Raw genomic sequence first — 20,386 nt, 5'->3', positions numbered from 1 at the left:
CATATAAGCATCGGACTTTCTCATGCTACGTTTCCCATGAAAATCGTTAGAATTACGCTGTTAAGGTTTAAGGTCATTAGCTAACGAGTAATGAAGATAATTGTCTACAACGAATGAAGGACTCACACAAAATGTAAATATTTCAGCTTGTTAAAGCAAGACCGCATCTATAACAAGCCGAATGCTCTTCAAACATTGCAACCATTCCTTGCATCCAGCTAGTGTATAAATACGAGGTCTAGACAAATTGAAAGCTTTAGAGCCTTTATGTATGTTGTAGTAGTAGACTCTGCCAACAACCTATGTGTGAGGCCCCTGGATCGGTAAACATCCTTGCCTGTATTGCGTTCGTCGAATAGTTTGAAAGCCTTTAACGTCTCATCGTTGGGATCCTCGCGTAAACGAGTCCGTATCACCTCCTCAAATTCGGTCAATGTTAACTGCAATGGATGAAAAAAAACGTTTATATTAATTTACTTTTAGATGGGAGCAAAATTAGTTCCCTGACCATAAAAGCGATATTTTATTATACCTTATTTGGTACATACGTGACATGCAGCCTAAGATGCACCTTCTTGTTTCAGTTTCATTACTGAGGCATTTATTTCACGGCTCTTTGTTGACCTTATAAACAATAGGAATTAAAAAGCGGGATCAATGAACTTCTATACGATCCTTCGTATATACAAGCGTTTCACGCAGGAATGACTTACGTTTTCTTGGGTGTTTCTTTTCAAATAAGCTGTAAATATGTTTTAAGCGAAATGAAAACTTGAAGTCGTTCAACTCGAGACGTTTTTTTCGGAAAGGAAGTAGTTCAATAAAATATGTAAGCCTATTATTAATGTGTTTTTCCTGTTTCATAATAGGGGTACCGCCATAAACTTATCGTGACATATAATGTTGTGAACTAGAAAATTACAGTTAAAGATTGCTTACGCTGTAAATACATTTTACGAGCAAATAAAACGGAGCTTCAGCAGTCGCAGAGATTCTATATAGTTTCTCCTTGTATACAATACCGATCAAGCCGTAGCTATAGCCGGCATAGGCAGCAGTAACTGGCAAGCGGCAAACCTGATCTTAGCTTAATATATGTCAAATTTCTTCTGGCATCCTATTATGCAGAAAAACTATATGAGTATAGATCAACTCGAATTGAGCTGTTCATCCGGGACGAGAATTCGCACCGTATATGTATTTGAGGTACATACACAAATACACAAATGAAACGTAATTTCACAGTTTTTTGAAGTATCGATCGCTAACACATTGACGAAGGATCACCAATCTATCTCAACTGGGAAGCAGTATGGCTTGGTAGAAACATGTCTCGTGGGCGAAACTGAATTAATTAGCAAAGTCTCTTCAGCAACGCGTACTGCTCAGTGGTTACATAACGTACCCTTGCTTGCGGTGAGTCTTGTTTTCCAAGTTCCGTCAGCAGCTTTTTTACCTATCGTAAAAAAAAACGAACATGGTGCAATTTCATTATTCCATCAAGCATCACTCGAAATTTTCATTCACTGCTAGGCGGTTATTTTTCTAGCAAGGTTCGCATTTACTCCAAGCGTTTTTTTTTTCTATTACCTCTTCTTTGCGTGGCTCTAAACCGAGGGCTCGCATGGCAAACTTAAGCTCCTTCGCAGGCAGACCATCGCCATTGCGGTCAAACATCGCGAAGGTAGCGCGTATCTCCTCAGGTACAACGCTTGTCCTTTCTAACGACTTTTTTCGTTCCAAGCCATCACTGTCTTCGACCATCTTCTCCATACTGTACGACAGCCCCACTCGATCTACCGGGTAAAAAAACATGACGATTTAAGTCTGCTTTCTGCAAGCGGAATAAGGTATGGAAAGGTTTCAGTTTTCTTTCTAGTTGACTAGGCGGAAATCAAGTTCCATCTCCACCATGCTTGCAAAATACTTGGTTCAACTATTAGGACCTGCGGATTCATGAGTAAGATATATAGAAGGAACGCAATGATATTAAAAGATACTAATCGCTGGCATTTACTCTGTCGTTGTTCTCAGCGAAGCATCGTCCTATACACGGAAACTAGGCTATTTTTTTTCTAAGATCGAACTTTTTCTACCGGTTAAATGTCACATCGTGGATCTTGGTGATTTGTCGTAACCGAGTTATGTATCAACCGAGTATCAATTGTTCCTTGCGCACGTTTTACAAGTTCTGTTAGGGAGGAGTTTAGATACCAAAGTAACTTTGCCTGCATTCACTTTTCACTAACATTTCGTAGTTGGCAGGCTGGACACAAAAGACCTGTAACGTAGCTACGGCAATAGCTTCACCGAATTGAGCTTTGACGCGTTACAATGATCACGTTATCATTCAAAATAAGGCCAATGAGTACCCTATTGGGTCTTGTGATGGTCATTGAGCATCGGGTGAGGTTTCGTCTCGCCCCGGAGCAGTACAATTTTTAAGTGTCTATTGCTAGCCATTGATTTCCATCACATCATGGGTATTGATCGCTGTTTACACAGTCCATAGCAGTGCTTCGGACAGATACTACGGAACTGAAAGTTGAAAGGATTTTTTTGTTCCACTCGACCACACATAGGCTACATCTCCAAAAGCGACCAATCCTCACACATCAACCAGAGCACTGAGGACAAATCGCATAGTGCGCTTGGTACAAGGGTTTTTCTGCACTGATTATTTATTTAGTTTACTAATTGACACAAGGCTCGAGAATATCAGTCGGAACATAAGGTCTCAAAATCCTGGAAGCTTGATAGCTACAGCAACCGAGTTGTCCTAGCATATTAATACCTGTTTGAAACGTCACTGGACGTATTACAGCTGAGGTTTTGCTGGTTTCTAATCTTTTCAGTTGAAAAAAATCATGTGCACATGTTGCTCACAGCTGTTTCGAGGATCGCCGGCTTGTTATTAATAACACAGATCACTGAGGGAATGACAAAATAGAAACCAGCAGCTGAAGAGAGACAGCTGTGTGAGCGGTCTCAAATTAGGCCAACAAGTGTACACGAACACGATATGCTTGCTTTCCTTTCGAAACGGCCGAGGTCAACCTCGTCACATTCTACCAGCCGATTCGCAGGTAAGCGAAAGGGTTCTTATTCGCTACGAATGATGTTTTTCTCGGGGCTTACCTTCCACTCTTCTCGATTTGCCCTCTCCCTTTGGCAAAACGATCGAAATCTGGCTGAGCAGAGTTTAACGGGGGTTCGAAAACGAAAGCGTGGTCACGCTAAGCGAAAAATTAAAAGAACTTCATATGTACAAAGCTAAATATATCCGGTTAATATACTTTTCAAATGAATAACTTTATTAGGGAAGTGAACTAGTGTTCGGGATAGGTGTAGGAGATAATTTGGATAGGAGAACACAATTACGGAAGTTGTTGATGAACTGTCTTTAAGTTATATATAGGATAGATACAATTGTATTAGTCTGAGTCATTTCGATTGCACAAAATATTCGAAAAAATGTCTGTACTTGAGGACCGATTTAACGTACGAGGTAATCTATATGCGTTTTATTAATATTTGTTTCACAGCGTTGACCTTTCGTCTCTTCTAAACATGTTTCACACACTGGCTCGGTATGGTAGTTCACTACGTGCGGTATACACCGTTCTTACTGTTAGTGTGCCGCAATAGAGTAGAAAAGCATGCCCTAAGTTTATTCTAATAAGTAGAAATACAGGATTTCTAAATTATTCTGAAGCGTATTTGCGGTAAAGTGATTCAAAGTATAATTTAACACCTATTGCCGTGTAGCTTTGTCCCGTCACGAGTCGGAATGTAGCAGTTCGCCATTAGCGATCACGTTAGCTGGATATAGATTTGTACACAATTAGTACGATCATTAACTCCAATGAAAACTCTACTAGATGCCCATTTTGATCTTAGAAAGACGATGGCTCCATATTTACAAGGATATTTGTTATAGTAACGTGTCTATGACATCGTAAAAACTTCAGTACTACACACTTTCAGCTAATTCATCACATCGTACGTTGGCAATAATGTCTGCCAAGCAATTACCCGGCATATTGGCACAAACGTAACGGGTGATGAATAAGTTTGCCTGGCGGTTGCGACGTCGAAGATGATAAATTTCTTTTTTATTTTTGTTTTGCTCACAATAATTCGGTCGAATCGAACTTTCACACGGTTGCAGCTGATGCGTGATTGTAGATGGATAGCGAACTTCACGTTAACCGTCCGCGCGTTTACCGCCCGCGCTTCACAAGTTCCATGGTCGTGCGGTAGAACACCTCATTAGATAGATATACATACGTGCAGTTCATCGTCGTAACGGAAGTCTAGAGGCCCACTTCTAAGGACTTCTCCCAGGGACCAGCCACTTGCTAAAACGATCAATCAAAACAACACAGCTGTCAAGAAATGTCAGTATATTGATGTGCTGGCAAAGACGTCTGATTGGTTTTTCTTAGCTTTTCAGAACAAGAACAATCGAGAAGATAAAAAAAAAATTCCTGATTCCAGCACCGACACAGCCAAAGCACTTCATAAGCAACGCATCGTCGACGTCTCTGCGACGACGTTTAACAATCACTTATAAGGTGTATATATATATATATATACAATATATATAGGGTAATATATATATTAACAAGTCGACCACTTTAAAAAATATACGTTTGAATCAGAGAGATGGTGGAATCTATCGAATCATCGAAAAAACATCGAAGGCCAAGACGATCTTGCTTCCGTTGCTCGGTTCGTAGACTGGTTCATTCCGAGCACTTATTACTGCACGTTCTGCCCCTCTGAGGTACTAGAGCATTAAAATAAGCCAAACTAAAAGCGTGACACAGACCCTATATTGTTAGGATTATGTAGTTAATTGTCAGGTTTCCGTGTTTTATCGTGTGTCAACTACGTGTTGAATGAGTGAGTCTTCAGTTACCGTTCACTACTATAACAAATCTATTTGTTTCAGAATGATGTTATGGCACAAATTGCGCAGTTCTATCTTAGCAATTTTTCCGCCGTAAACGTGTATTATGAAGTCATTTTTAGATGTCCGTGTGGTAAGAAGAGGCATGCCGGTTTCGAGAAATGGTAATTCATATGTTATATGGCCATTTTTATGGCCAACTATAGGTGATCATTTGCCATTTTTAGCTCTCAAACGAACTACATGATTATCAGAAAATAGTTTTCTGCCTGGGATAAATTATGTTTTGCTTTCCGTAAATCTATTCGCAGTTGTGAGTCTGCTGTCTCTCAGCAGGGCGCACGGCAATTTTCTAGCTGTCCCATATGTAAAAGGCATAATTTAGGGCACTCGCAGTCCTAGATTTCACAAAGCGATTCGCTCCATGATTTGATCGTCATCAATTGCTAACAATGACAGAAAAAAACACTTTCTTCATGCCCGAGTATACACCGCGGTTGTTTCGTTTTCCAAAAACACTACAACAAGACCAGTTAGTTACTTCTGTGGGATTAGTTGCTGACGTCAACGTTATTCGATCTAAGCTCCACTGTTTATTCTTGCCCTGCCTGAAACCGACGAAGTATCGCACCCCCCCCGCCCCCCCCCGCGCCTTTACCGATGAGAAGTGCATTAATCACAACGGGTCACGCACGCGATGACGGTGGTACCGACAGTAGCGACCGACGCAATCTCATGCGAAGTCATATACAAATAAAGTGGTTCTCGGCTCCGTCCTCCAGCTAAAACAAAAATGCCGAAAGCAATGCCAGTTTTGCCATTACCGAAGGAGTCCCTGCTAGCGCAGACAATGAAAAAAAACAACAGATGGCACCGTTGACAGCCAAAGTAAAAACCGGCTTCTTGTTTCAACATGTAGTATTTTGCGTCGATTACGGCAATGAGCGATTTCATAAAAAAAAAAAAAAAAAATTTGCCACGTTCAGCAGTGGCCCTCAGTTCCCTCCTAACCTGCGGGTCTGAACGGTGACAATGGCTAGGCACGATGTGGGCATTCACGTTTGCCATCGCCCTGGTTACTAAAGAGTCCTAGTTCAATCTAGAACTAGTTCAATCCGTAAGTAGTTTCATGTAGCTTCAACAAATCCTCTAGGCTGATTGGAGGCAGTGTGAAACGTTTCCAATAACAACTGGTAGCGAAAGCTAACATCGTATTGATACGATATCCATGTTCTTGGCCGAAATTTAAGCACATTCGACAGTCCGCCCCACATATAGAAGCCCACCAGCCGATATATACAGCAATAATTTTCTCCTTGGGTTAAGACCTATGAGTGAATGATATTTCCTTAATTTGCGGCTGTAATTTCAGTACATTGCGTATAAGAGATGCGTGCTACTGTTTCTTCTTTTGGCAGCTTGGTCTTTTATTTCATTGCAAACTGATATTTTAAATAAGATCAACGAGGTATGACAATAAGGTTGTACGAGAACTCTAAAGAAAATCGATGGCTTTTTGAATTCGTCAAGAAATTCTATTTTCGATTATTCGATTTTTTTCACCGTTGACATCGTCGTTCAGCGTTTCATTAGAGAGCTGGCTTCCAGCACGAAACGAAAGGTGTCTATGCTCAGACTCGAACCTGGACCATTACGTCGCTTTGAAACGCTACGAGTCTAAGGTAGCACTTTCAACAGCAACGCTGCTCTTTTGGACGCTCAGCATAGTTTAGCCGACCTCGTAGAAATATTCAATAGCAGACAAACGAGTATTGAGGTGGACAAACTGTCTACAACATTGGCCAATTTCCTAAAAAATAAGTATCAAACAAAAAAAAAAAAAGAAACGAGCTAATACAAAACCATCATCTTCGTCGGTCAGCGCGTACGGTCAGTTAGGCAAGGGGGAATTACGGCTGCACCACTAGGGCAGTTTCAGATCGCTTTGTGACGAAGCCAGCGCTAGACTCTGCCTTCTTACCCAGGGAAACTTTCGACTCTCCATCAGACGGCCAAGTAACATAGATGGACGGTGCGATTTAAGCAGCTCACGTCTGATATGCAAGTGTCAGACCGATACGTGGGTCTTGTAAAAGCTGTAAAGCACTTCTCACAATAGTTTTATAGTTTAAGCTTGCTTTAGAGTATACATAATCTTGCTAAACATCAATCCGATTACGGATATCCTATGAAGATAGCAGTGTCAACTTTTTAAGCACTTGTCGATGTAGAGCAATCGCTACAAACGCATAGAACGCCCTATCTTTGTAGTCGTTTAGTAGGACCTGTAGAAATTTTTATGCGAAAAGGTGAAACTTGTGCTACCAAGTTGATAAGTTCTTAACTCAATAAAATTCTATCTAGTGGCAAACTTATTAAACAATAATGGTACTCAAACACGCAAATAATATACGTGGTAACATCTTCTGGCGACCTGCAGACCTGGTGACTTTACCAAGGAGTAAAGGCTTTGTGCATTAACTAAAGAACTCTAGTAATAATAGTGACTATATAGACGGATACAGAATCCATATTTGAACTGGTACGTACCGGTAGGCCGTCCGTTCGCAGAGCTGGGACCATGCCCAATTAAAAAAATGGCGTGCTCAAAAACATAGGGAGAACTCCACAGGGATACGCAAACAGTTGAAGGTATTTTTAGGATTCCCTATAAGGTTTCAATCAACGCGCAACGGAAGGACAGATGTAAAGTTAAATTAAACGTAGGGTGACAGGAAAATGTTTCGTTTCATAAATAAGTAGAGATATTCCAAAAACGTCTAGGTGTCGATCACTGAATGTACGCTTCACTTGACAAGTTGTATTGATACAAATTACTGATGCTACTAAAGTCTTTCATCTAAAAGGTATCAAATCTGTTTTTATCGAACTTTAAATATCCGGCTACTGACCTCGTTTTCGGGCTAGTACGGAAAGGAAACTTGCTAAGTTAAGTTAGTTGAAAGCAGAATTGCACACATTTACACTCACTCCTCTCGTATACTAAATGAGTTCTGTCTTAAAAAAACACACTTTAAGAAAATTTACGGAGATTCTGCCTCAAATGTACGCTATTTTGTGCCGACCAAGTTAATTTAAGTATGGTTGATAGAAACAATGACTAAAACGTTCAACGACTCTCGTGAACCTTGTAGTTTATTGATTTTTTTTTGTTAAATCTGAGTGACAAAGACCAGAGTTAGAATTTCCCGCTTGTGTATCTAGGGGGGTTTGCTCTCCAGAAGTAATTGCTTTGTCAGATTATAATAGCAGCATGTGTTAGCGGCACTGGTGGTTCGATATTGGCAAAATGTCATCAAAATACAGGAGGCTTTCTGAAGCAGTCGTAAGTTTCAGGTTCATAAAAATATTTTTTTCAAAGCGTTCTTTCCGCTAAAAAGGTGTCAGACTCGATTGTGTATGTAACAGCGCCAGCACCAACTGCCCCATGTGCCTCAGTCACAAAGGGGCAAAGATGCGCATGCCGTTAAGAAGACACTGACGAAGAGCGATTGTTTAGGTTTACCCTAGGTACCCCCTAGGTACCCCCTAGGTACCCCCTAGGTAAAGCTACTTAAACGTCTTAAGCTGTTCAATTCGTTTCCTTCATTATACAGATTTGTTAGCCACCCCTTTTTTTTGCTACCGACGAGCATTTATATATAAACAGAATAGCGTCTGACCTGTCATAAGGCCTATCTGGATGTTAACAGTCCAATGGCATCCTATTAATGCATTTGCCATCAGAAGAAAAAACACTGGACAGGAAAAACGTTTAGCTCAGCAAATGCGCATTCAGTACGATCACCGATGAAGCGAAAAACCTGTTCATTTTTCGAAACCGCTTTTTAAAAACCTGTAACATATTAGATACACTAGAGACACATTCTCTTTAACTTATGTTTTTTTTTTTTTAAGCTAAGATACTTATAGTTACTCGATTCTCCTATTCATGGAAATAGCAAAACACAGTAAAATCATGTTCGGCATTCAGGAAGCCTATCGTTGCTCCAAATATAAAAACTGAATGATAACAGGCGGTTATTCTGAGGACAAAAAAAAAATGGCATGCAAGATCAACATACATACATACAACGTTGTACGTTTTTAATACCATATATATTTGCGTCGTACGCTAAAGCAAATCAGTAAACATAAAGGAGACACACCGACTTAGTGCCTTTGGTATCTCGGTGTGAACTGTATGACCTGTAAACTAATTTTTACAGTATGATTGTTAGTAACGCTGCCAACGAACTCCAACATATTGAAGCGTAGTAGGAGGTAATAACGAGTGGCAATAGCAGTATCAATCAGAAACAACTAAGAATCGTCAGCGGCCTTTGGAGGAAGAAAGTTCATTTGTAGGTAACACTGTATATTGATTCATTTGTTGTGGTATTGAACAATAATAACATATGAAGTTTAGATGGTGAATCAATGGAGTCGGGAAAGAGCGCGTTGAAGCTAGATGCTTCTCCACCCGTTGCCCAATATCGTCCATGTGCCACTTGCTCGATGTAAACGATTTAGGTTACGCTAGTCGACATTTCCTTATACAACCTTAAAAAGATGTCGCAGTTCTCTTGATCTGAAAAAGTCAGTGATAGTCCAGCTTCGAACCGAAAGTTTTGATTGGAGTTAAAATAGATATTGGAGGTAAGTTGATTATCATCCTACTCTAAAAGATGCTTTTGTTTTGCTTCTATATCTTTTGCATGGTTTATACCGTATGATATATTTTTCACAAAATATTAAATCTAGCCTTATTGCTATTAAATTAAAGTCATTTTTTTCTTTTTATTATATGGAGCCCCTTAGTTTAAGAAGAGAACATAAATTGTCTATATGTACTTCAGGAATTTGCTATATCTTATCACACGACAATTAAAAGCTAATTAAGGCCGCATTAAAGAAAAGGAACCTCATGAGGATGAAAACATTTTAACGCGGCAGGACTCACGAAGGATTCATACGTTGGTGTCCGTCGACATATTTTCATATAAGAATCGCCACGGTTTAAGAAGCGTAGTAACATATAGTTCCTTTAAACGTTCATAAACTAAAACTCTCAGATGTCTACGAACAAGTAGCTTTTCCAAGTTCCAATCCTACGACATGTTTCTTGTGTTCTCATTTATGAGTATATTGTTACTGGAATAAGTCAAAGGGTTACATATCTCTTGGCAAGATGTGTAGGCCTTTGGGTGAATAAATTAAATATAGAGCGTGCGCCTATATATTGGAAGTTATATGTGAGTTGTATTTAAATGCATCAACTTGGAGAAAGCTATTTCTACATTCGACGCTTTTGGTCATTTTATACACCTTAGTCCATGGCTGTAGTTGCTATAGAAATTGGTGCTCACAAAACCGACAAGTTTAAAGTTCAAAGCAATCGTCATAGAACAATATGATGAACTTTTTGAAGTTTTGACGGAGAAAAATGACGGGGGCCGGGTTCACGATTGCGTGCACACTTGATGTTCTTCCATTTACTTGTTCGCAACCTAACCTCCTTTGATTGGACCATATTAGATAATGCCTGTGATTCGTTTTGGGTCAAACATTGACTACACTCTATGGTTTGTCTGGATGTATTTGGAAGGTGCACAAGCTCTTTCCTTATTTTAAACCGTTATATGTTAACAGCTAGTTAGCCGATCGTGATAGAATTACAATCAATCGTTATAAGATGGTTGCTTTCCTTAAATTTTTGTCGCTTAGGTGTTTTACGGTACTTCGTGCGCACTGCCATAAATAAATAATAATCTCGGCAATTTTTCCAACAAGCCAACGCTCACACCAGACGTTAAACAGGTTTTTTGAGCTGGCCTTATTTTAAGGACCGATGAGGCTTATATGAGCTTAGGATCCCGGGTTTACAATCTGTGTCGTATATATGCAGTGTTATGAAGATCGTTTGTTGTACATTCTTGAAATGCTGGCGAAGAGAAAATGTTTGCACTCAAAAGTACTCTTTTGTCTAGCCAAATCACGATGACCAAATTTGCCATTTTCGAAGAGATTCAGGGAAAGCCTATTGATTCCGAGTCCAGTTCTCAGATTGGCAGTAACAGGTATTTTCATCATCAGATTTGACTTTGGCTGGAAGCAACTGCATTATGTCTTTTGCAGAGTCGACAAATAGGGTATAGACTGATATTAACTGGTATTCGGTTATTAAAACAGCAGCGCCCAGTGTCCCAAAACGGCCCCAACTTTTAACGGTGCGGAGCACATCCGAATATGACACTGATGACAGTTTTGATGTGTGCAGCTTCATCTTGCATCGTACTGCTAGATACTGTTATTTCTCTGGTGTTTTCCTTCTCGCTAGTATGCCCTGAGGTGGGAAGTTTTCAACGCTTACAAACAGCTCCTATTAGGAAGGGGCTCCAAATATTCGCTAGCAGATGTTAGGGGTTTTGTTGTTAGCCGGCCAAAACCCATCGTCGTACGATCCTATTGTGCAACATAGCGTCACGTTTTATGCTAAGTTTTGCGCGAATTATCGTATAAGCAATATCAGCTTCCCGTTGGCTAAATAGGTGTTTCGTGATTTCGCTATTACTTTGGGGATGCAATAGCGAGTAGCGGACTAGCTGGACGGATGACCTGTATTCAACCCGTAAGATTCCGGCCTGACTTGAAGAAACTTGGCAATAATTTAAACACTCCTAATGAGGTCCTAGACAGAGGCCGAATCAGGTTTGTTTCAACTTCATCATTGAGACCAACTTTATATAGTTATAGCGTATCAACAGAGCGATTGAAAAAATGAACGTGTCCTTCTAGAGGTTTCATTTGCTCGAGTTGATACATCTAGTGCGGTTATGTCTGTCTTCCGAACTTCGAAATCGAAACAAGGAATCAGCTAGATGACAAAGATGCAACCGCAATGTCTGGTTTTGGTGATTGCATTAGTTAATATTTACAACACGGTTGTTCAGATATCTTGGGAAATCAATGATGTCAATATATAAGTATCTGGCATGGCCATATTATTCTTTTGAACCTTTTTTCTATCGCACTTTGATGTATGAAACTACACACGTCTAGTAATAGCAACAATCGTAACTACTGAATCAAACAAGGCACCCGTGCACCCTATGAACGTAAACACGTTGTCGTCCATAAGGGGTACATGCAAAGTGGCTTCCATCCCACTGATACAACAGGCCGGGTGACCGATGGCAAGGAACCTGGCATATATTACTTCACATCGGGCTTGACACTGCGCCTGCTCTTCTTGAGTTTTGGCCAGTGACTAAAGTCGGCCCAGTTATACCGTGGCTCCCGTAGTAATACGGTATTGATCAAATTCGAGCGGATTTAATATACGGAAGATAAAGGCTAAGACCCAGCTGCGAGTTAAAGCCTTCTTTTAATTCGATTTATACATTCCTATTGAACTAATAATGGGACATGGCTGAGTCAGGTACACCGATATGATTGGGTATCTTTCGTAAATAGCGCGGATGCCTGCCTTTCGATCCATCATTTTGTAGGATGCGGTTGAGATTCGTTGGAAATCCAGTTTTTCTTGCTTTTTTTTTTTACTAAATAAATTTATTAGGCGTAATTAAATCGGGAACTTATATTTTTTCTACTTAAAGACAATGTGTATATATATATATATATATATATGTGTCGTGTTGTAGTTTAACGAAAATGAGCCATTTGGTATCTATTTCAACTCCAACAGTTTGTGCTTATATTTTATTGTTATCATTAATATTGAAATTATTATTGACGTTAGCTAACGTGTTAGCAGAACCCCAATGCAAACGTATTCTGTGTCGCATCCTGTGTATGCTTAAAAAATTATTGAAACTACCTTTCATTGACAATATACGTAATGTAATGAAGTTGTAATGGCTAACTTTTGACACATTTCTACACCTATCCTTGTCAAATTACCCATACATCAGGTTGTGTTATGGAAGCAATAGAAAAAGTATGTCTAATCTCATGTTTTCTTTGCCAATTTCAGCTCTTGACCTTCTTCGTGATGTTCGCTCTCTCGGTAAGGGCAGGATATGAAAAGAATTTTTAAAAATTTTCGAAGGTTCTAAAAACGTGATAAGATTCAGTTAGCTGTTGGTATTGTTTGCTTCTTATCGACGTACTGTTCTTAAATACGCGTTAAATGTCTCTATGAGAAAAGTTTAAAAGAAAAAAACGTTTCAATGTTTGGTGTCTAGAAAGCTGAGGTTTGTCAGAATATTGCCTTACTTTTTGGGTAATTGTTGACTTCATACTTACTCAACAGAGTTCTATGTGCGCTTCAGGGTGAAGCAAGACGTACACACGCATTTAGATATATATGTGCATTTTAGTAAAATTATTCGAAGCAATTTTTAGTTACTGCTGTACCAGGATGAGAAGTGTGCGATACTTATGATTAGCAGATTCTAAAGATCTACGATATCCAATTATTTTTTGATCTATTTGAATTTCTAATATCCAGCTTATCGAGCAGCTATTTTTAATCAGTTCGAAGATTTTTTTTGTATTTTCGGTTTATATCATTAGGCTGTCACAAGTGAATTCGGCGTATTTTGAAATTAAATGACCTTCGAGCTAGCAGACGAAATATGGTTATTCTAGAAATTTGTTTGATTCAGTTCACTCGAGGAGAAATGCGTTTAGAAGAATAATAAGAACCCTCTTTTAGTCTCGTAAATCATCGTTAAGTCGTTGTTCTGCGAAGGCTAACTATAGTACTTGCAGTGGACATCAGGGGCATCTGCTGGTATGAGATACTCGCCAACCGTTGACATGGAAATCTAAAATATGGTTACTTAATTACAACGCCCCATCTAAATGATGCCATAAATGACGTCAGTTACTCCCTAAATTGTGCAAAGGAATATCCAACGTTGGCTTCAATCTGTCCACTCTCCCGATCTAAATCCGTGTGATTATAGAGCTTCCCATGCCCTAAAAAGCGTAACTGGTGAACGAACATATTACAAATTAAATTTCAGTAACCTAATGGGTATGTATTTGTGTAGAATATGGATTATTACCTGAAATCGGTATACATAAGCTATTGATACGTTATGGAGTTTTATCGTTAAAACAGCATCATTCCCAATGGAACTTTGTAGGCATATTGCCTTTTTACATTTTTTTGATCAAATCGGTTCCATAATCAACTTCGATACGAAATAATAGTTAAAAAATAATATAACAAATATTAGGCAAACATTCGTTTCTTTCTCTGGTGATCAGGTGGTGCTCCTGTCGCATCCCTACGCTGTACTTAGCCAGCATAGGGTTTACGGAGATCATGGGGCCTTAATGATCTCAAGCCCAAATCATAAGCCCAGACATATACTTCCATATAAAAGTCCCGCTTACATAGGCTCTTTTGGGACACAAAGGCAGCGGTATGCACATCCACAAATACCCCTGCGCGCAGCCCACCACAGCGATGGACCGTGTACCAATTACGTAGGTTTTAAAGATTGCATCTTCGTTCGCGTCTCGACATAGCCATATATACGAATGCGTAAGAATACAACAATTCTGAATTGACAAAGCCTTTCTAGAAAAATAATGAGTCGAAACCTTTTCTTTACCATAGAGCTATCTTTTGTATATGTATATATATATATATGTATATATAATTGCTATGTTGAATTAGGTTAAGAAATTGAACAACCAAATCTTAGGCGACAACTATCAGAGGAATTTAGGTTAGGTTAGGTTAGGATGTTTGTGAAGTCTGGTGGCACTTCGTACTTACTTTTTAGGTGAGCGACAACGGGGAGATCTCCATAGATGATAGGTCAAAACATCGCGTTCACCAGGGTGCAGTAGAACCCCACGGAAGTCCAAGAGGTTCAGGAAATGACGGTGATCATGAAAATGATCGCGCCTACCGCGTGTACTACAATCGGCGAACAAGTGGGCATCACGGAAGAGACGATGGAGCTTCGGGGAACCCTGATCTGGTTGGCCATGACGAAGGACATGCGGAAGAAGAACCATACGGGCCTTCAGAGCCCCACGAAGCTGATTATGGACCAAGACCGGATGGAGACCACAGATACGACATCCCCAATGAAATCGATTATAACGACTACTACGATGCACCACATCGAGCTTATGGCGGTAACTCTAATGAGGTGCGTTTTCTTTAGGAGGACGAAGAATCTTTTCTAAAACTGATTCAAGTAGCCGATACTATTAATTAAATTTTGTGTCAGAGGAGTCACTATCCCTGGTAGGACAGAGTCATTTCCTTTGCCAAAACTAGATTAGTGCGATCTCAACCCTACGGATAAATTGACTGTGTTTGAATACTTAGTCTTATGGTTCGCCAGAGGAATCTAGTTGCCATTTAATAGAATTACAAAGTTGAAAATTCTGGGTTTATTTAGTATTGGCGTAAGATACGTTTGAAAAAGTAAATCAACTAATACAGCTCTTTGTCATTGCACAAATCTCATTATTTAGCCTCTAGTGCTGTACAAAAATCTATCGTAGCGATGAGTTTCATCAGTTAAGATTTATCTACACAAATGTATGTTGTTTAAACTGATATGAAAAGCATCTTTATCGGATGGATGGTGGAGGTCATCATGAAGGACCTCGACATAGCGATGGTATTTATGGCGACGAAGACCATGACGCTGGGCCTTCTGGCGTCTTCAACCATTGTGGAGGACATGAAAAAGACGATTCTCATAGAACAAGTGGATATGAGGGACCTTACCATGGTGATCATGGCAAGCATCGTGGCTACCATCAAGGGTGAGCTTTACCTAAGAGATTTAGTTCTCACAATTCACCTTTAGTTTACATATTTCTTGTAGAAACAAACAATGTTTTTAAAATTTTATGAAAGTTGGAAATGGATGCTTCTACATATACGCTCATGTATAGTATGCATCTGTGGCTAATATATTGTAATTGCTTTTCCACGACGTTTATAAAGCCTTTCTTATACAATGTTTTGCAAGGGAGCATATCAATGGAAGGATTCATTGACACTTTTTTAATGCTGTCGCTGCTATGACGTGCCGATGAACTGGAATTATTTTCGCCTACGTTTTACATTATTAAAATGATTCTAAAAATAAGACGATAGTTTTACCTCGGTATCATTTTAGACAAAAAAAAGTTCCATCTATACATTAATTTGTATTGGTTAGTTCTTTGTAATCTTTTCACTATGCAGTCTTCTCATCTGAGTTATGGATTGTGTGGATCATTTAACTTACCTAATGAACAGGGAACACCAATCTGCCGGTGAATTTTGGTCACAATTCGTTCTGCGCTGAGTGTTGTTGGGGATGACCATTATACCGGTCAACGAATTCTGAAGAAGATCCCTTTTCCAAACGTGACTTGTTGCAAACTTTATACTTGAGTTGTTTCTGTTTGGTAGTTTTTTTTTTTCACCTTTCAGTCACCTAGACGCCCGCGTAGATGTTTGTTTCTGCTCTGTTCGTAATCTATACATATATATATATATACTACGCGTATTGCTAAAGACAGCCCTCTTTCGATATTTGTTCCATGAGCAACGTCGATTTGCTGCAGCGAATGGGGCTACGCAAGCGTTATTCAGAGGTTTTTTTCCCTAATCAGATAAGTCGCAGCCTACTACTATAATGGATAGCAGGACACGAGAAGGGTTTGCATGGAAAGGTACCACCATTACTATAGCAGTTAAGTTAGCTGTTGGCAAGAACACTGCTGTAGCGGGGAGCATGGCGCAATTTAGGTCATCGATCTATCATACATCAAAGGATTGTCTATCTTTGTCTGGATTTTCCACCAGCCTGTATCAGTGAATCTAGCAGGTCGATAGAAGGCCGATGAAAAGCCACTGTTTCAAACAATTTTTTCGCGTGAATTTCTTTTTGTGTCGGCTATTGTTTCCTTTAAAAAGGTTGTTGAAGCAGAGCAAGGCTAAAGAGAAAATGAAGAGGAAAAGAATCGGAAATCGTTACAAATACAAAGGTCCAGGGAAGATATGCACTAAAAGCCAGGCCTTTTCGAAAGATAATTTTCCAACTTCGCGATTCTATAACATAACTCTAGTGAAATAGTATATATATAATGATGACAACCACAGCGATAAGTATTATTATACAAAGCGTAATATATTATAGCATAACGCAGTATGGGGACTTGGAAAAGGGTGTAGAGTTATATAAAGAGAGCTATGATTAAACATATTAACTTGAACTGACCGCGGATAATTATCATGGATGGCTCATGCATGCTTCTCGAAAACTACTTGTGGGACGTTCTCATCTAATTTAATTTTTGCAAAATATGTAAATGGATACGGTACAGTGTGCATGACGGTTAACCGTAACTATTATCTTATGCAGATACAATGATTAGTCCGAATATACCAAACTGTGAGCTGTTATAGTTCCATAAGTTAGTGAAGTTTTATCCACAGTAATGGTATGGTTATTATTTGCGAAGTGATCAATTTGTTTAGATAGGTGGGGAAGAGATCTGATATATACTATAATATTTGTCTGGAAGCAGAAGGTGTCTCAAATTAGACTCGATAAACTTACTCATTCAGTTATAAAAATATATCCTCGCTTTTTATCAAAAATATTTTTTCAAATACAATGGGTTATCGATTAGCCCTATGAACAAATGCTTTTCCCACCTATCTTTATTATATATCTGTTTTACGGCGTCGAATGTTTTTTCTTCCCATGTGTTGTATTGTTAGGCACCGCCCTCGTCACGTCGTTCGACACGCCCGCCCGCAACGACAGCATAGAACGCAGACGCATCATGGAACTCATCGTAAAGGCCAGATAGGACATGATCACCTGCCTGTCCGTACCATGAAACATGAACACCATCATCCTTTGGTTGACTATCACCTTCTGGCCGTACAAAGGCATAGCGGCCATCTTCCTGGTCATGGTATTTTGCATCATGGTGCTATGAGCCACAAACACAGGAACATTGTAGTCGGCAAACCTGTGAAACTTACGAATGATATGCATGGAGAATACAGTAAGTCTTTAATTACAGACAATGTAAAACATTTGGGGTAACATACCAAGGTATAATGGATTCGTTTAATAAGGTATAATGGAAAAACTGTGCCTAAAGTTAGGAAGGTCAACCTATATTAGAAGTCATACAATACATGATGCAGGCATAAATTATCACTTATTTATTAGGAAGTACATTCCGTATATTGCAAACCTGAAAACGCTTGGGAGAATTATTTAAACACATTCGTTATTATTATGAAGATAGAAGATATGGTGAAGATAAGAAGAAGGAGTGCCATTGCCTTTACCCTAGATTGCCTTCACACGAATAATCAAACGGAATTTTTAAACTCAGAATGGGCTTCAGATTGCCCCGATTGATCTGAGGTTTGAAATATTAACGTATTTGATATTTTGTGCTGGGTATGAGGGCTGTTGGTTGAGGGTAGAACATCACTGTTTCAGTTACTATTTCAAGATATGTTTCTTTAACGAGAAAATGACTGAAGATATGACTTATAAGTCATATCTTCAGTCATTTTCTCGTTGTAAAAAACAGGACGAAAACTTATAAGTTTTCGTCCTGTTATAAGGTATTTTTTACAATTCTATCGGAAATTATTCGAATTAATTTCCGTAATTTATTCACTCAAGCTAATTAATACTTTGTCGCCACTTTCGGTCGTCGGCCTATTTTCTGCAGGTCATTCCCTTCCGCTGCCAATGGTGATCAGCGAAAAACCGTTGATATTATCAGGCGATCGTTCTCAGCACCTTATAGTCGACCTTGGCGATGCTACGCCTTTGACTGATCATTACGGTACGTACTGCTTATTTATCACACCTTTATTTTCGGTTTACGTGCTATCAAACCTGATATAAAGTCTGGGCCGATAAACTCGAACAAATCGGTGATTGTGCGTCATATTTAGCGAATTGAACGTACCACAAAACGATTAAAAAAAGAAATAACTTCGTTCATTCTAAACAGAAAACAACGGCTTTTCATTAAAAAAAAAAAAAAACATACCGATAAATAGTAAATCACTTTGGTATTACAAAAAAAATCTTTCATATACTTTTTAGTGTACATCTACTGTTTTGTTTTTATCCGATACTGTCATTTTGATAGGTTTAGATGTCTAGGGTGTTAATGGAAAGAGTATTCTAATAAAAATGTAAACAAAAAGGCCTAAGAGCAAGTTTTTTTATGTAACTTGTAAACAGTATTACTTGATTCGTGTTTTACATAGTAATATATATGTATATATATATAATATTTTAGAGCTGGCGCAGCCGGTCAAAAACGCGTGGTTTCGTGGAAACGGTGATGGACCCACTATCTGAAAACGAATCACCCCAGAGCGATTGCCTAATGGAGACTATTGTTCACAACAATGTGTGTGCCTTTGATATATAAGAATGCCTCACTGAAAAGAACATAGATATAGCCCGTTATTTTCCTGTATTTTGCGGAAATCGACAAATAAAGGTTATTGGGCGATGAAATTTTCTCCAAATGCTACCCGCGACTCAGTTCTCTTCATTTCCATCAACCTTAAAAATCTATCGTGTTACTGGCGAAGAAACCTCATCATGAGATTTGTTACATCACCCCATATTTTCGATTATTCCTATACAAGTTACATAGTATCGTGCAGGAGTCATGGTCACGGGGTGGGCCGATACCATAATCAACTTCCTTATACCGAAGGCAAGCGTTTCATACGTTTGTCAGAAGAGCGTATTTGAAGGGGAATCGTTTACTCAGCAGAAACGCATAGCAGGTAGATTTCAGATAGTTGATTTGTTTGCTGTCCTCGCAGTGATCGTGTACAATGGAGTCCAGAGATATCACTGTGCCTCAAAGCATGTTATAACTGTGCGAAATTAGCTAGGATGAGACCAGTTTGACCTAAACGAAGAACAATTGCAGAAATATTTAATACGGGAATCTATTGAAAAAGTTTCGCTTCAAACGTCACGGCGAAAAGCGCTTTATCAACACAACTGCTATACGATATACCCTAGAAATTTTGCGTTTACTAGAACGAGCCTTATCTTGCTAACGGCTAGACCTTTTCTCGAAATGTATGTACGCAGAGTCATTTTCTTGGTCTAAATTACGCACGCCAGCTGCCATTATCGTTAGGCAGCTTGCTCTGACGATTATATTGTTTTACAGCTTTTTTTTTTGTTGTTACTTTTAAAGCGAATAAAATCCGATAAATGATAGAAAGTTACTCGAAGCAGAGTGAAGTGTTAAAGTCAACCAGCAAACTAAATGTCTATTTGAAAACATGATTCGTTCGTAACCTTTAAGGGCTAGGACTATCCTCAGTATAACCAATGGCACCAACTTGTGAAGTTAGTGCGAAAAGAGAAGTTCTGATTAACCAATACGTTCTAAAACTTCTGTTCCTGCGTTGGACGTGTCTCGTATCAGTTGTGGCAGAACCACTCCAAGTAAGTG

At 39.1% G+C, this 20,386-nt stretch overlaps 2 protein-coding genes across 8 annotated transcripts in view; one reads left to right on the top strand and one right to left on the bottom strand.

Annotated features, from left to right (window-relative positions):
* LOC111272096 (centrin-1) overlaps positions 1-3,021 on the bottom strand; it is a 28,386-nt gene extending 25,365 nt beyond the window's left edge. For 3 of the 6 annotated variants that reach the window (XR_002687315.2, XR_015315606.1, XM_022853310.2), the window contains exons 1-4: positions 2,795-3,019; positions 1,591-1,834; positions 1,406-1,456; positions 338-440 (exon numbers count right to left, since the gene is read on the bottom strand). Coding sequence is in view for 4 of the 6 variants with exons in the window: in XM_022853310.2 (XP_022709045.1) it covers positions 338-440; positions 1,406-1,456; positions 1,591-1,815 (379 nt within the window). In the remaining 2 variants the exon portion in view is untranslated. Of the gene's footprint in view, positions 1-337; positions 441-1,405; positions 1,457-1,590; positions 1,835-2,794 lie in introns of all 6 variants that reach the window. The other 3 variants (XM_022853314.2, XM_022853311.2, XM_022853313.2) reach the window with 3 other exon arrangements.
* Positions 3,017-19,445, top strand: LOC111272095 (uncharacterized). 2 transcript variants are annotated; one of them, XM_022853308.1, is made up of 8 exons: positions 3,017-3,086; positions 12,912-12,944; positions 14,156-14,377; positions 14,680-15,054; positions 15,480-15,682; positions 17,637-17,929; positions 18,617-18,733; positions 19,199-19,445. In XM_022853308.1, exons 2-8 carry the CDS (start codon positions 12,930-12,932, stop codon positions 19,258-19,260), a joined length of 1,287 nt encoding a protein of 428 aa, XP_022709043.1. In that variant the 5' UTR covers positions 3,017-3,086; positions 12,912-12,929; the 3' UTR covers positions 19,261-19,445. The 2 variants fall into 2 exon arrangements, with proteins under 2 accessions (XP_022709043.1, XP_022709044.1); XM_022853309.2 differs by lacking the exon at positions 3,017-3,086 and adding an exon at positions 9,353-9,574.
* The last annotated feature ends 941 nt before the right edge of the window (positions 19,446-20,386 follow it).

The sequence above is a fragment of the Varroa jacobsoni genome, unplaced genomic scaffold, assembly GCF_002532875.2.
Source record: "Varroa jacobsoni isolate VJ856 unplaced genomic scaffold, vjacob_1.0 contig01607, whole genome shotgun sequence".
In the NCBI taxonomy this organism is placed as follows: domain Eukaryota; kingdom Metazoa; phylum Arthropoda; class Arachnida; order Mesostigmata; family Varroidae; genus Varroa; species Varroa jacobsoni.
The sequence above is the reverse complement of the archived record's forward strand: the minus strand, read 5'-3'. Positions and strand labels throughout refer to the sequence as shown.

Bases quoted from the DNA above. Each gene is read 5' to 3' on its own strand.
- LOC111272095 (XM_022853308.1), top strand. The intron at 17,930-18,616 runs GTAAGTCTTTAA...TATTTTCTGCAG, and splicing joins TGATATGCATGGAGAATACA to GTCATTCCCTTCCGCTGCCA. The intron at 18,734-19,198 runs GTACGTACTGCT...ATAATATTTTAG, and splicing joins GCCTTTGACTGATCATTACG to AGCTGGCGCAGCCGGTCAAA.